The 16,135-nt window shown below is 39.9% G+C and overlaps 1 protein-coding gene across 1 annotated transcript in view; it reads right to left on the bottom strand.

The window, feature by feature from the left end:
• abca4a (ATP-binding cassette, sub-family A (ABC1), member 4a) overlaps window positions 1-16,135 on the bottom strand; it is a 110,825-nt gene continuing 94,690 nt past the window's right edge. The window contains exons 42-50 of the mRNA XM_036581579.1: window positions 15,579-15,699; window positions 13,989-14,051; window positions 13,808-13,914; window positions 11,352-11,493; window positions 9,966-10,100; window positions 7,264-7,367; window positions 5,369-5,461; window positions 3,622-3,871; window positions 1-536 (exon numbers count right to left, since the gene is read on the bottom strand). Coding sequence (XP_036437472.1) covers window positions 423-536; window positions 3,622-3,871; window positions 5,369-5,461; window positions 7,264-7,367; window positions 9,966-10,100; window positions 11,352-11,493; window positions 13,808-13,914; window positions 13,989-14,051; window positions 15,579-15,699 — 1,129 coding nt within the window. The 3' untranslated portion in view covers window positions 1-422. The remainder of the gene's footprint in view (window positions 537-3,621; window positions 3,872-5,368; window positions 5,462-7,263; window positions 7,368-9,965; window positions 10,101-11,351; window positions 11,494-13,807; window positions 13,915-13,988; window positions 14,052-15,578; window positions 15,700-16,135) is intronic.

Genomic DNA, 16,135 nt, shown 5'->3' on the forward strand with positions numbered 1-16,135 from the left:
GGTGGTCATAATGTTATGCCTGATCGGTGTATATGAACACTAAGCGCTCATAATCTGACTAAATATATGTAAATCTATATTGGCAGAAAAGGAAACATTCATCAGAGGTTTGCAAAATGTCACATAATGCAATATGCATTTCATAACCGCAAGAGGATTTGCAATGATCTATTGTTCGATAAAAAAATAGATTGGTAAAAAAGTCAATAAAGTGCTACTGTATTTGGCAGGCTACCCTGTGTGTCTTTTTTTTTGGATGTCTATATGGTTGCAGCTTCAGTTGCATAACTATGGAAGGCCAAGCGAGGAAAGTGTGCAGCAAAACAAAGTCTCACAGAACAACCTGAAAAATCTCTTCTTTTCTCTCGGATACGACGGTTTGCCAGGCTTTTTAGTACCAAGCACGTTTTCAATCAGCCTCCTCAGGTGGTCACTTTCTCAGGCATGACTCTGTTCCATCTGGCCCCTGCAGCCCGTGGATGAAGCACTATGGCGTCTTCCTCTCCAGACTGCTGCTTGGCAAAGTTCACAAACACCTGAAAGCAAACACAGGAGACAAATGAAACCAAACCAATTTGGATACCTTACATGAACACGGTGAATGGAAGGATTTCACACAGTCTCGATTTAAACAAAACCCCTCAGGCACCAAAACAAATGCCTTCAGAAGGACAACATGGAAACAAATGACTCTAAATAGATGCTCCCTGTTCCTTGGTGCCCTGTCACAACTGTGAGGCACATTGTTGGATGTGTATAACTCTTATTTTCAATGCCTGACTCAGCTAAGCTGCAACGTTTCAAGGCCAATTCAGAGCATTTCTGAAGCTTTTTTCGTTTTGCATTCATCCATTTTAATCAATGTTTCAACCATCCCACTTTCTAAAGCTGCATTAATAATCTACAATATTATGGCCTTCATATTTCTAGTCATTATGACATCTAGGCCTGCACGATCACAACATTAGCGTAGTTATGATGAGGTGCGATAAACACTGCTTATGTTCTAAAGCTGCTGTAAGACTGTTTAACTGCAGCTGGAGAAACTCAGTGTGTTTTTCTCCTCTTTCGAAAGTTCCATTTACATAGATCCCCCACTTGTACAGCATTCATGCCATTTAACTTATGGCCTAGTGATGACTGGCGAGTGACACATTGCCTTGGAGATAACAGACACAAGAGTTATTATTCCTGCATGAACTGCTTATGGAGTTGGAAATACTTCGGACAGGTTGGACGGATTGTTACCTGCTTCAGGCTGTGTGTCGCACCTTCATGAGAATTTTATATCAGGGCTACAGAAGCTGCAGTAGTGTTCTAGGATTAAAAATAGACTTGAAATAAGACCACGTTTTGCAATAGTCACCATAGTTAAAAACTTGAAATAGGCCTTTTATAGGAAAGTGGGCTTTTTGATAATCAAATTTGTCTAATCTGGGTGGCACAGTGCTGTTGCCTCACTGCAAGAAGGGCCTGGGTTCGATTCCCCGGCCGGGCAACCAGGGTCCTTTCTGTGTTTATATTGCGTGTTCTACCTGTGTCTGTGTGGGTTTCCTCCCACAGTCCAAAGACATGCAATCAGGCCAATTGGAGATACCAAATTGCCTCTAGGTGTGAGTGTGTGTGTCTGTGTCTGCCCTGTGATGGACTGGTGGCCTGTCCAGGGTGTTTCCTGCCTTGTGCACAATGAGTGCTGGGATAGGCTCCAGCAACCCCCTGCAACCCAGCAGGACAAGCAGCTCAGAAGATGAACGAATGAACTTGTCCAAACCCGAATACATCCTAGATCTTTCTTTCCAAGTCCGACTTGACCCGAACCACACCATCATGTTTTCAGTCAGAAAACATTCAGTTTAAAATTTTGTCTGAAACTGACCTAAATCAATCATCACTCAAAATGCTGTTCAAATCAGTTATTTTGATCGATCACTATTTTATTTCCCATGCATCCAAGTGTTGGTCTCAAGGACCTCAAGAACTCGAGTGGGTGATTCCACACTGCAAAAAATAGCATCGTCAAGTAAAATTATCTTAAATCTAGTCAATAAATCTAATATTTCTCCTGCTGAGATTGTTGTAAGCTTAATTTAAGATTATTTAACTTATTTCTACACATTTTTTACTTGTTTAAGTGATTTTATTAAGTAAAATGATCTCACTACACTGACAGATCATTTTGCTTGAATGTGCTTGAAACATGCTAAATTATCTGCCAGTATAATTCGATAATTTTACTTAATATAATTACCTAAAACAAGAAAATAATGTCAAGAAATAAACTAGATAATCTTATAATAAGTGTGCAATCATCCCAAAGTGAGAAATATAAGATAGATAGACTAGATTTAAGATTTCACTTGACAAGATACTAGTTTTTGCAGTGCAGCATTCAACATTAAACCTGTTTTAAGGTAATTAAAGTACAGAGGAAGAACAAAATAAGAAGGGTTTTGTAGAACACCGATCAGGCATAACATTATGACCACCTCCTTGTTTCTACTCTCATTGTCCATTTTATCAGCTCCACTTACTATATAGGTGCACTTTGTAGTTCTACAGTTACAGACTGTAGTCCATCTGTTTCTCTGATACTTTGTTAGCCCCCTTTTACCCTGTTCTTCAGTGGTCAGGACCCCCATGGACCCTCACAGAGCAGGTACTATTTGGGTGGTGGATCATTCTCAGCACTGCAGTAACACTGACGTGGTGGTGGTGTGTTAGTGTGTGTTGCGCTGGTGCAAGTTGATCAGACACAGCAGTGCTGCTGGAGTTTTTAAACACCTCAGTGTCACTGCTGGACTGAGAATCGTCCACCAACCAAAAATATGCAGCCAACAGCGTCCTGTGGGCAGCGTCCTGTGACCACTGATGAAGGACTAGAGGATGACTGACACAAACTGTGCAGCAGCAGATGAGCTATCGTCTCTGACTTTACATCTACAAGGTGGACTGACAGGGTAGGAGTGTCTAATAGAGTGGACAGTGAGTGGACACAGTGTTTAAAAACCCCAGCAGCACTGCTGTGTCTGATCCACTCAGACCAGCACAACACACACTAAAACACCACCACCACGTCAGTGTAACTGCAGTGCTGAGAATGATCCACCACCCAAATAGTACCTGCTCTGTGAGGGTCCATGGGGGTCCTGACCACTGAAGAACAGGGTAAAAGGGGGCTAACAAAGTATCAGAGAAACAGATGGACTACAGTCTGTAACTGTAGAACTACAAAGTGCACCTATATAGTAAGTGGAGCTGATAAAATGGACAATGAGCGTAGAAACAAGGAGGTGGTCATAATGATATGCCTGATCTGTGTATATTTAAGCTCTAATCCACACCCTCAGTCTTGCTGTCAACTGTACCCAGAGCACACCGACATGTTACTGTTTCTGAAGATTCACACTTATTGACTGTTTGCAAACAATTCCTTGAAAATTCAAACAGTTTTGCTACAAATGCCCATCTCTAAAATAAACTGAACACATCCTCAGCCAGGCCCAAAGCCCAGTACTGAATATTTAATTTAGAAGACTGCAAATAATTGTCTTTTAATTGATGAGAGACAGAGAGCTATGAGAGCAAACATGATGGTTGTGGTCAGCGGGGTTTCTGACCCACCTGGTCCAGTGTCGTCTGGGTCACGGAGTAATCCTCGATGTTGAGTTTCTCCTTGTTGGTCAGGACTAGCTGGAATATGCGGGCGAGAGAGGAGGAGGCCACTTCATACTGCAGGGTGTTGTAGTGTTTCTCCCGCTGGACACAGCCCGGGAACGTGTTCTCCATAAAGGCCTCGGCTGGGTTCAGGTCTGGCACCGTGCCTGCTTTAGCTGCCCTGATCTTCATGGTGACCACATAACCGTCGCCAAATCTAAACCCACAGGATTATATGATCAATCCACTCTACACAACACATGTAGCATAAAACTGTGAGGTTACTACAGTACATGCCCAAAAGTACGCAGAGACTTTTTCCTCAAGCGTTTCTTCTGAAATGCAGGGTATTAATAGTGAGTTTGTCCTCCTGTGCTGCAGTAACAGCCTCTACTCTTCTGGGAAGGCTTTACACTAGATGTTGGAACATTGGTGTGAGGATTTGATTGAGCATTAGTGAGGTCAGGCACTCAACCCAAAGGTACTGGATGGAGCTCCATTACTCCAGTGCTGGAGAGAAAACCTTGAGATGGCTCTTGGCATTTGGGATGGTTATAATTCTGCCCCATTGTGTTGACACAGGTTAGATAACTGTGGAATTTTTTAAAAAATCTGCATGATTCAATCGTTGAGATGCAAACAAACTAATTCAGAGTGGTTTGGAGTGAAATAGTTCACTGTAGATAAACTTACAGACTCACTGCAAGAAGGGCCTGGGTTCGATTCCCCGGCCGGGCAACCAGGGTCCTTTCTGTGTTTATATTGCGTGTTCTACCTGTGTCTGTGTGGGTTTCCTCCCACAGTCCAAAGACATGCAGTCAGGCCAATTGGAGATACCAAATTGCCTCTAGGTGTGAGTGTGTGTGTCTGTGTCTGCCCTGTGATGGACTGGGGGCCTGTCCAGGGTGTTTCCTGCCTTCTGCCCAATGAGTGCTGGGATAGGCTCCAGCAACCCCCTGCAACCCAGCAGGACAAGTAGCTCAGAAGATGAATGAATGAACTTGTCCAAACCCGAATAAATCCTAGACTTAGGATTCCAGAGTGGTTTGGAGTGAAATAGTTCACTGTAGATAAACTTACAGACTCATGTTTCTTTACAGTGGTGGTGATAGGAACCAGGGGTCCCAATGTCTACAGCACAAATATAGACATTTTATTTACTATCCAAAACTACAAGTGAACCTACACAAGTCTTCTGAGTTTTATATGGAATGTTGACGATGGTAAAATAGTGACAAACTGGAAAACCGTCTTCTTTGGGAACTATTTTGCCTTACGAAGTCATAAATGCAGCTCTTTTCCATGACTGGATTTAAAAAAAAGAGTGTTAGGCAAAAAAAAAAAACAATGTCTCAGGCATCAGGCAGCGTATTCATTATCATTTCATGTAATTTCATGTAACTTTCTGTGAGGGAGCTTTTAGAGGTGGACGTCTGGTTCCTATCACCACCACTGTGAACAATTCTGACTCAATAGGGTTCTCTAGAACAGAACATTTCACACCAAACCACTCTGAATGACTCTGTTTACATCTTAACCATTTCAATGAATCCACTAATTAGAAGGACCATCTGGATACTTTTATAGATTTACACTCATTGCATCACATTTATACAACACAAACTGACCCTGAATTGCTTTAATTCACAAACATTTCTTTAAGGATCAAAAAAAAGTGTAGCTGTATTTTAAGATGAGGACACTGTGTGCATACTTGTATTTGAGGTGCTGAATGGTGCCCAGACACTTGAAGGTCCCGTTCACCATGATGGCCAAACGTGTGCAGAGGGCCTCACATTCTTCCATACTGTCAAAACAAAAACAAGGCCGATTTTCATTGTTCGGTCTTGTGCAGATAAGAGCCTTCTACAGGTATCACAAACTTTAATAAATATATAGATTTAATGAAATAGTTCAGCCAAGACATGTTCGGTGTCCAGTGTTTGCTTCTTTGTACAAAAATGAACAAAAGTATGGGCCAGGGGTCGCAACCCAAATGTTAAAAAGAGCCAAGAGCCAAAAACAAACTATCACAGGAGCCGCAATATTTTATATCCATTTTACCATCTTGGCTGTAAATATGTCTCAGTATGTGCTGATGTACTAATATAGGCTAAAAATATAATATAAACAAAACGCAGACTTAGTTTTCTCTGCTTTTGCTTTAGCTCAGCTATAGGTGCTTTTCTCGCATCTCCGGCAGGAAACTTATCCTCAAAAGTAGAACAGTTTCTTGTAAAATGTCTCTCAATGTTCCACTTTTTACAAGGCTGAAGTCGCTTCTCATTCGCCAGCTTCAGGTTCAAATTCACCCTTCTATCTTAAATGGTGCCTGAGGTGCCAGAATATAGCTAACGGCTGCACCATTTACTTTACTGCACACACACTTTACTGTGTGCAATATCTCAATCCACCATGCATAGTATATTCACCGCGGATCATTGTCAACATGTTTACCACCATTATGTGCAATTATGTCAAGTGCAATATTTCTCCATTTATTTACTGTTTATTTATTTGCTATTTTATTCACTGTGCAATACTCACTACAATACATACATTTCTACATTTCTAAATTTAAATTTAATACTTTGTATATTTTTCTTGTAATCTTTGTACATATACATATATCTTTATATTTTTATTGTTTATTCTATTTTATATATTGTTTGTATATTTCCTGCTGCTCTGTCTTCTGTGCTGCTGTAACACCGCAAATTTCCCCGTTGTGGGATTAATAAAGGATTATCTAATCTAATCTAATCTAATCTAATTTAAGGTGGAACGGGAAAATACAAACGAGAAGCTGACGAATGAGAAACTGACTTCAGCTTCATGACTTTTTAGTGTTTGACGGTTTCTTGTTGCAGATTAAACGCCATCAGGAAACCAGCTGGAGTGATTATAAATGCAAATAAGTCCATTTGTCTCTAAATTATTAATGTTTATCTTAAATCTTCCTCTTTGCCTTTTAGTTAGCTACCAGCTGGGCGAGATTGTTGTCCATGTTGCTGTGATGACCAGCAATCTATGTGCCAACCTTCATGGTTAAAGGGCGAAATAGCTATTATAGACGACATTATTACAGACGTATTATAGACTACATTGTTATTGACTACATTAACTCCAGTGTTTAAGACCATTTATTGTTCTAATTCTGCTGTGGAGCTGCAACAGGGCAGTACAAGAGTTGCTGACCCCTGATATGAGCTTTTAGATTGCCGCTACTAATTTTTTAGCAATTCTATGCACTTTTGCCCACTTTACACATAATATTGTGTTATATAGTGAGATGGTTTTGAAAATAAAGTGCTAATTGGTGTACATAAGCTTCCATTACTTTTTTAGGCTACATTAGCCTTGTAGCTCCAGGGGGAAAGTAAAGAAAACTCCAGACACCAAACATGTCTTGGCTGATCAACTACATTTGGGCTAAGGGGTTTGCAGTGTTGCAGAAGACTGCAGGTTACACTAATTAAGCAGCAAAAGCAGGAGAGCATGAAATAAAAACATCTGATTACTCAGTGTCGTCTCCGATGGGCCATTACTTCCGATGACTATTAAAGTGTAGTTAAAGCACAGTTAAAGGTATTACAGTTCAGTGTTCACCTATGAGATGTGAGAACCACAGCCCTCCCGTCCTGAATCACACTCATAATGGAGTTCCACAGGAAGCGCCGAGAGTGGGGGTCCATTCCAGTGGTCGGCTCGTCCTGTTCACACACACACAGTGACAATGAACTGACAACATAAAGCATAAACAGAAACGTAACACCAGGATACAGTGATGCTACATCAGTCAGCTGTGTGCTCTGAGGGAATCAGTGTGGGATCTTTTATTAGCAGCAAGGAAGGAAGTGACAGGATTCCCTCAAAATAATAAAAAAGCTTTGTTATAAACAGGTTTGCTTGTAATAAACCATTCTCTTAAAAATGAAAATACCGTTTGCCAGAATTACTCTATGCATAACTTTACTGTCTATTCTTAAAGGTTTGACCCATCATAAACGTGACTCTGAGTTTGTCTGTTGCTCCAGTATCTTCATGTTTTGAGAATGTGAGGGTTAATTTATGATTACGAGGATGCAGAGGAAATGCTGCTGGCATATATGCTAAACCATGCTGTTGGCTCCCTTAGTACAAAAGTGACAACTGGAAATAAAGCTGGGTGATACTGTAACACTGCAAAACAGTATCTTGTCAAGTGAAAGTTTCTTAGATATAGTCAATAAATCTAATATTTCTCCTGTTGAGACTGTTGTAAGCTTAATTTAAGATTATTTTCTCTAATTCTAGACACTTTTTTTTACTTGTTTTAAGTAATTTTATTAACCTCTTATGCTCATGGGTATATTTCGGTTTTTCCATCTCAATGTACATGCCCAAATCATAAGGCAAATTATTCAGTAACTGCATGAAATAAATGTAAATTTTTGGGGTTTTTTTTAAGTTGCCCTCAAATGAACAGAAAATGTGTTTTATGATTATAAACATAATGCTGTATGCTTACAATTTACTGCTGAAAACCAAAAATCTTAGACGCTCTTTGCATTTTGTTTATAAAAATAATTTTTACAGAGCAGATCTCTGAAGAGACGCCATCTGAGATCCAGTTTATAGCTCAGATTTATGGAAAAATGGGTCGACTTTCAGTAGAAAAAAAAAAAAAATTGTGAGTTTTAAAACTACATCACCATCTATTAGACTGGAAAGAAGACAGTTACAGCTCTCATACGACCCCCACCTTTAGAATGTAGCTTATGAAATATGAAAGTTATGAAGTAAAGAATATGACAAAGTGCATTTTGGAACCACCGGTGGTTCCAAGGAGTTAAAAAGGTTGTATAAAATTCTCATTTGTCTCACATCCCTCTGACCCTGCTCTAGCTAAGGACTCAATCCTATGGTAGATAACATGACTGTCACACCTCACTCCTCTGTGGACTCCCTGGGAGATCACCTGACAGTCTCACCACCAGCACCAACCAATCAGGGTTATCCTCACCTGAGTATTGATGTGTTTTACCTGTGTCTGACTATTATCACCACTTTAGTTAGTATATAAACCCGGGCTTTTAGCTGAGACCTTTGTGAGGTATTGTGTCTTTCGATAGAACTACTATACTACTGTTGTCCGTGTAACAAACCTGCTTCCAGTACTTTTGAACTCTGCCTTTTGTCTTTGCCCTTTTGAACTGTTTGCGTCTGATCAGTCTGGTTGCGTTACATCACTATATTGGCAGATCATTTTGCTTGTTTTAAGAAATGTGCTGGAAACCAGCAAAATTATCCGTCACTATAGTGAGAATTTTACTTGATAAAATTACCTAAAATAAGTAAATAATGTATAGAAATAATGTAAATAATCTTATAATTAGTGCACAACCATCTCAAAATGGGAAATATTAGATATATGGACTAGATTTATCATTTTGCTTGACAAAATCCCATTTTTTGCAGTGAAAAATGTAATATCACAATACTTTTAGTTTTTACGATACACAAAATGACACAATACTTGGTGCTGCATGTAAAGAAATACTATCAAAAACTATGAAAATAATGATTTGTATTCAACATTTCTGAATTCACACTAAGCTGCACTAAAAGCAATAAAAAGGACGTTTAAGTATTGACAATGTCCACGATCAGAAGAACACATTGTCACATAGTGTGATGGAATTTATCATGATAGCAATATATATTGTCATGCCCAGCCCTGATTGGACAAACAGCAATCAATACATCAACACACCACTTTAGATTACCTTATGGTGCCCTTAGTGGTGAAGTAACAGTGCTTGGTGACTTTATTCTCACTTGAAAGAGTAAAGAATTTGCTAAATTGCGTTTCCACATAATGGCTGCCCAGTGACGGACTGGCGACCTGTCCAGGGTGTTTCCTGCCTTCCGTCCACTGATCCCTGGAATATGTTCCAGCACCCCCCGTGACCCAGGAAGATAAGCGACTTAGATAATAATATGTGTGTGTGTGACCGTTTCTCAGTAACTGCAAGTGTTTGAAGAAGAATTACAGAAACAGCTGAGCGCAAATAAACATCATTCACCCCTAAAGATAGTTTTGCACCCCTTACAGGTTTCGTCACTTCTAAAGACCCATGATGTGTTTAAGTGTCTCCAAATAAGTGTGATTTTTTCATTATTTATATTTTACTCATGAATTGGGGGGAGATGAAGTCACTTCTTTTCAACATTGGGAAGGACGTGTACCCCCCAAACCTGCTTAGCTGATGCTCCTGCATGCCGTAAACTATTTAGTTTGACAGCAACATATGATAAAGGTCACAGACCAGCAGTACGAGAGCAGGACAGCCGATCATGGCGATTGCAGTGGACAGCTTGCGCTTGTTTCCCCCGCTGTAGGTTCCAGCACTGTAACCCGCGTACTGAAACAGACCCAGCTTCTGGATCGCCCAGTCAGCCACCTGCACCAGAACAGAGAAGCGTGAATGAGACAGAGAGGAAAGACAACAAAGAAAGACAGTGATATCTGTCAAAGGAGAGAGACAAAGACTCAGTCCAGTGAGAATGAATCTGTATGGTGTTTTATTACACAGAGATGTGCAGTGTATGTAGAGAATGTAGTTTGTAGTACATGTAGAGGAAGTTTTCATCTTGTGTGCCACGGCCCCCCAGTGGCCCCTTGATGGTTTTGCTAGGGGGCTGCTGGCTGTCAGCTTTTTTAACCCCTTAAAATCCCAGGCTGATTACATACTAAAGCATTCAGTAACTACATGGACTCCAGTGCAAACTGGCTGAGTTTTTCTCAGGTTATAGAAGTGTGCAGTAAAACAGTGGGTCCAGGTTAACCACAAACATATGTTACAGTGTAAACATTTTAAATATGAAAAATATAGCTGTGAAAATTATATGCAAAAGTAAAGCAGATTTATATCAACCTCATTGTTTGGTCTGGAAAAATGCTACATTGTTAATTCATCCATCCATCATCTAAACTGCTTATCCTTCTGGGTCGCGGTGGGGTGCTGGAGCCTATCCCAGCTGTCATTGGGCGGAAGGCAGGATACACCCTGGACAGGTCGCCAGTCCATCGCAGGGCAGACAGACAGACATACACAATCACACACACTCACACCTAGGGGCAATTCAGCATGTCTAATCAGCCTGACTGCATGTCTTTGGACTGTGGGAGGAAACCGGAGTACCCGGAGGAAACCCACGCAGACACTGGGAGAACAGGCAAACTCCACACAGAAACGACCCTGGTCACCCGGCCGGGAATCGAACCCAGGCCATTCTTGCTGTGAGGCAACAGCGCTACCCACTGCGCCACTGTGCCGCCCATTGTTAATTCATGTTAACTATTAATTATTATTTTTAAATATTACTTTTTTTACAGTAAAGTAGTGTATTCATCCTTTTTTCATCCTGTGAAATCTCTCGCTGCTTGACACTCTTTAACAACATAAAAAGTCTTGTTAAATTGTGTCAGGTCGTTCCCCGCGCTCCCCTACTGCTTAGAGGCAGCAAGAAAGGAAAGACAAAATAAGGAAAAAGAGGGGTATATGGTGCAGGGTATAGAGTCTAGAGTGTAAGGTGTAAAAGACAGAAAAATAAAAAAAGAATGAGCTGACTCAGGGAGATAAGACGGAACACAGAGAGATAGAGAAAAAGAAAGAGAGAGCAGACGGTAGTGAAGGAAGTGCATGTCTCACCCTGCTGATCTCGGACTCTGGGACTCCTCTGAGCCGCGCGTAGAGATGTAGATGTTCTCTGCCGGTCAGCAGATCATCTATGGCATCAAACTGAGGACAGTAACCCATGTTCTGATACACATCCAGGATGTTGGTCAGGATGCTGGAGGGCAGAAAAAGTAAATCATGCAGTGAGAGAACATCAGCACTGTGTGGGCTGGTACATCACTGCGTCTCCAGCGCTTCCTCTATAGCCATTTAACCTTTAGAGGCCAGTGATGTCCTGCCTTATCATTCCTCGCACACAAGCGAAGAACTTGTGTGGGTGGAAAGAGCTGATTCTACACTTTCAGTCTGTCGCACATTTGTGTTTTCAAATTGAAGAGAAGACTTTTTATTATGATTTAAATTTAATGTAAAGGTCTTGTGAAAAAGGCAGGATGTGTAGACTGGAACCTGATACTTAATGTGAATCAGACTGAGTATGTAATTATGAAACTACACTGAAATATTATGGCAAAATGCCAATAATTACTAGATGTCTAAGAGTTAACTGCAGTTTAGAGCTGGGAAAACATCACAGCACATGGAAAAAAAATGTTACTTTGAATGTACTTGAGTCAAATGTGTACATTACTTCCACATAAATAAAATGCATCTAAAATGAGAGACAGCAATTGTGTTGATGTAATTTATTTTTGAGGAGCTGATGTGTACATCTGAATCGAGCACACTTAAAGCAAGATTTTTTCAGTGCTTATGCAAGACTAGCACTAAATCATAACTTCAGAAGTTCAGGGTAAACACACTTAATAAATGTACCCATTAATGGATGTTCAGCTACTGCAGTACTCAGGGCTGGTCTGTCGTATGGTGTACTATTTAGGACATAGTCAGACCTCAGCGTCAGTACTTGGGCATCAGACAGAACGGCATCACCCCTCTCAGACTAAACGACTTGGGAAAACCATCGTCATGTCTCAGATCTGGTGTAACTGAACACCAGACCAAGCGCCCTCAGAAAAAAGGTATTAGACCAAACACCGTCAGACCAAGCTGCCTCAGAAAAAAGGTATCAGACCAAACACCATCAGACCAAGCAGCCTCAGAAAAAAGGTATCAGAGCAAACACCATCAGACCAAGCAGTCTCTGAAAAAGGTATCAAACCAAACACCATCAGACCAAGCAGCCTCAGAAAAAAGGTATCAGAGCAAACACCATCAGACCAAGCAGTCTCTGAAAAAGGTATCAAACCAAACACCATCAGACCAAGCAGCCTCAGAAAAAAAGGTATCAGACTAAATGCCGTCAAACCAAGTAGCCTCAGAAAAAGGTTTCAGACCAAACACCATCAGACCAAGTAGCCTCAGAAAAAAGGTATCAGACCAAACACCATCAGACCAAGCGGCCTCAGAAAAAGGTATCAGACCAAATGCCGTCAGACCAAGCAGTCTCTGAAAAAAGGTATCAGACCAAACACCATCAGACCAGGCAGCCTCAGAAAAAAAGGTATCAAACCAAATGCCGTCAAACCAAGCAGCCTCAGAAAAAAGGTATCAGACCAAACACCATCAGACCAAGCAGCCTCAGAAAAAAGGTATCAGACCAAACATAGTCAGACCAAGTAGCCTCAGAAAAAAAGGTATCAGACCAAACACCATCAGACCAAGCAGCCTCAGAAAAAAGGTATCAAACCAAACATAGTCAGACCAAGCGGCCTCAGAAAAAAGGTATCAGACTAAACGTGAGCTTGGTCAAACATACACTGGCTCATATGTCTTAAAGCTATTGTGTTTTCTCAATATAAATACCAGTCTAACATTTGCAAAGTGTCTTTCCACAGAACCACAAATGAGAGGCTGCGCTGTCAGCTGTTGTCAGCTGTGTGGGTGTCCGCTACTCCTAATGATTAAGGCAATTTTGTGACGGCGTTTGGTCTGATACCTTTTTTTCTGAGGTTGTTTGGTCTGATAACTTTTTTCAGAGGACATTTGGTCTGATGTTCACTTACACCACATCTGAGACATGACAATGGTTTTCCCAAGGTGCAAAGTCGTTTAGTCCAAAGAATGATGTCATTCTGTCTGATGCCCGAGTACTGATGCTGAGGTTTGAGGATGTCCCAAAATGTACACCGTACTGTTGTTTTTTCTGTTGCGAACGGTCTTAATATTGGATAATCTCCCACTCGCAAATTCAGCATTTAAGTCCTTTATAGCCAGAAACACTGAGAATATCATAAGTAGTTGTTGTGCAGAGCTGGGAGAATTTATTCTGACTGCTAACATTAGCTAGTTAGCTAGACTGATCTATTAATGTATCTTCCTAATATTGCCTCCACTGTAAAAATGTACATAATGCATCCAACACTAACAGATATAAGTAAATGTCTATGACCTCAGTGACTATTAACATTTTAAAAGTACATAAATAAATAAATACTCATGCCAAAGGGAATTCCAGCACATGACTGTACCTATAACCAGTGACAGCAGCCTCCCCTGAGCTCACGTCGATGTCCCCAGTGAGCATTTTGAACGTGGTTGTTTTCCCAGCACCGTTGACACCCAGAAGCCCAAAGCACTGGGAGAGAAACACGTCTCATTAGGAAATCTTAAATTTCTGACAGCAGGTGGAGAAACATGGCTCCACTTTACCTCTCCTGGAGACACTCCCACACAGATCCTGTCCACCGCCGGTTTAGTGCCCCCAGAGTACGTCTGAAAGGAGAGGGAAACGCTTTCATGAGCTCACTTTGCACAGAGAGAGAGACAGAGCATTACTGCTGCTGCTGCTGCTGTTAAGACCACCACTAGTGTTGTTTTCACCTTTTAAACCCTGTAAGGGTCTCTATGTGGGCCCACCCTTACATTCTTTGATCTCAGAACTATAATTTACACTGAAACTAAAAATTACACATCACATTTTAAAATAGACAGTGAAAATTTTAAAGTAGTTACTCAATAATTCATAGTAGGCACTGAATAATTTATAGTTGATAATGAATAATTCATAGTAGTTCCTGAAAATTTATAGTAGATGATGAATAACTTCTAGTAGTTACTGAATAATTCAAAGCAGTTACTGAATAATTCATACTAGCTACTGAATAATTTATAGTAGATACTAACTAATTTATAGTAGTTACTGAATAATTCATAGTAGCCACTGCATAATTTATAGTAGTTTCTGAATAATTTATAGTCAATACTGAATAATTTATAGTAGATACTAACTAATTCATAGTAGTTACTAAACCATTTATAGTAGTTACTGGATAATTTATAGTAGTGAATGATTTGTAGTAGATACTGAATATTTCATCATAGTCACTGAATAATTCATAGTAGTTACTGCATAATTTATAGTAGTGAATAATTTATAGTAGCTACTGAATAACTAGTTATTGAATTCAAAGTAATTACTGAATAATTCATAGTAGTGAATAATTTATAGTAGATACTGTATAATTTATAATAGTGAATAATTTATAGTAGCTACTGAATATTTCATAGTAGTTACTGAATAATTTATAGTAGGTAATGAATAACTAGTTACTGAATTTGAAGTAATTACTGAATAATTCATAGTAGTTACTGAATAATTCATAGTAGTGAATAATTTATAGTAGATACTGAATAATTAATTGTAGTTACTGGATGATTTATAGTAGGTGTTGAATAATTAGTCTTATTTACAAAGTTTTCTTACTGCTTTATGAGCTGACTGAATGGAAAAGAGAGCGACACAGATTTAACAAGAAAGAGAAAAAGATATACAGGCTTAAAAATGATGGTTCTTCAATGGTTCTTTAGAAAAGACAGCTTTTCTATATGGAACCATGCACACTTTAAGAATCATTTACATGCTTAATTGGTTCTTTGCCTGGTGAAATGGTTCTTTAGGCTGATGGAGGATGTGATGCATATGATTCTATATAGAATCTTTGAAAAGGGTTCTACATAGCTCCAAAAAGGGTTCTTCCATTGGTATAAGCTTGGCATTTTAACAATAGCAGAAGCCTTTTTGGTGCTATATAGAACCATATATCACACATTCTCAACACACTAAGCATGCAAATGGTTCTTTGAGAGTTCATGGTTCTATATAGAGCCAGTGTCTTTACTAAAGAACCCTTGAAGAACCATCTTTTTTTGAGAGTGTAGAGAGAGAGAGGGGGGCGAGAGAGTGACATGGAGACAGAGTCAGCCTGCCTGTCTCCTTATCACTGTGGAGCTGTTGTGTACCTTGGATAAGTCTTTGATGTGCAGGATGTCACTGCTGCTCCCTCCTCTGTAGATCCTCTCTCTCTCTTCAGCCACGTCCAGATCCTCGTCCATCACCAGCGGCTTCTTACAGTCCGGCATCCTGCTCACAATGTAAACAGACAGGAATGTTGTGATGCCCCAAACAGACTGAAATTCAGCTTTACCAATGAGAATCCATGCAGAAAGGAATTAAAAGAGCATGTATGCGTTGTTTATTCATGGCACACAGTGGAAAATCTTCATTAATTTAATATATAAATATACTTAGTATATAAATTTAGTATTAATAAGAATCATCAGATATGAACCACTGTGACATGTTATCATAATACAGCAGAATGAGCATAATTAAAAGGCCAAAATATGCACAAAGTGGTTTGGTGTGAAATCCTCTGTTCTAGATAAACTCACCGAGTCACCATTGTTCACAGTGGTGGTGATAGGAACCAGATGTCCACCTCTAAAAGCTCCCTCACAGAAAGTTATTAAATAAAATATGCTATGAATGCACTGCCTGATGCCTGAGACATTGTTTT

This window comes from Colossoma macropomum, unplaced genomic scaffold (assembly GCF_904425465.1).
Source record: "Colossoma macropomum unplaced genomic scaffold, Colossoma_macropomum, whole genome shotgun sequence".
NCBI classification, from domain to species: domain Eukaryota; kingdom Metazoa; phylum Chordata; class Actinopteri; order Characiformes; family Serrasalmidae; genus Colossoma; species Colossoma macropomum.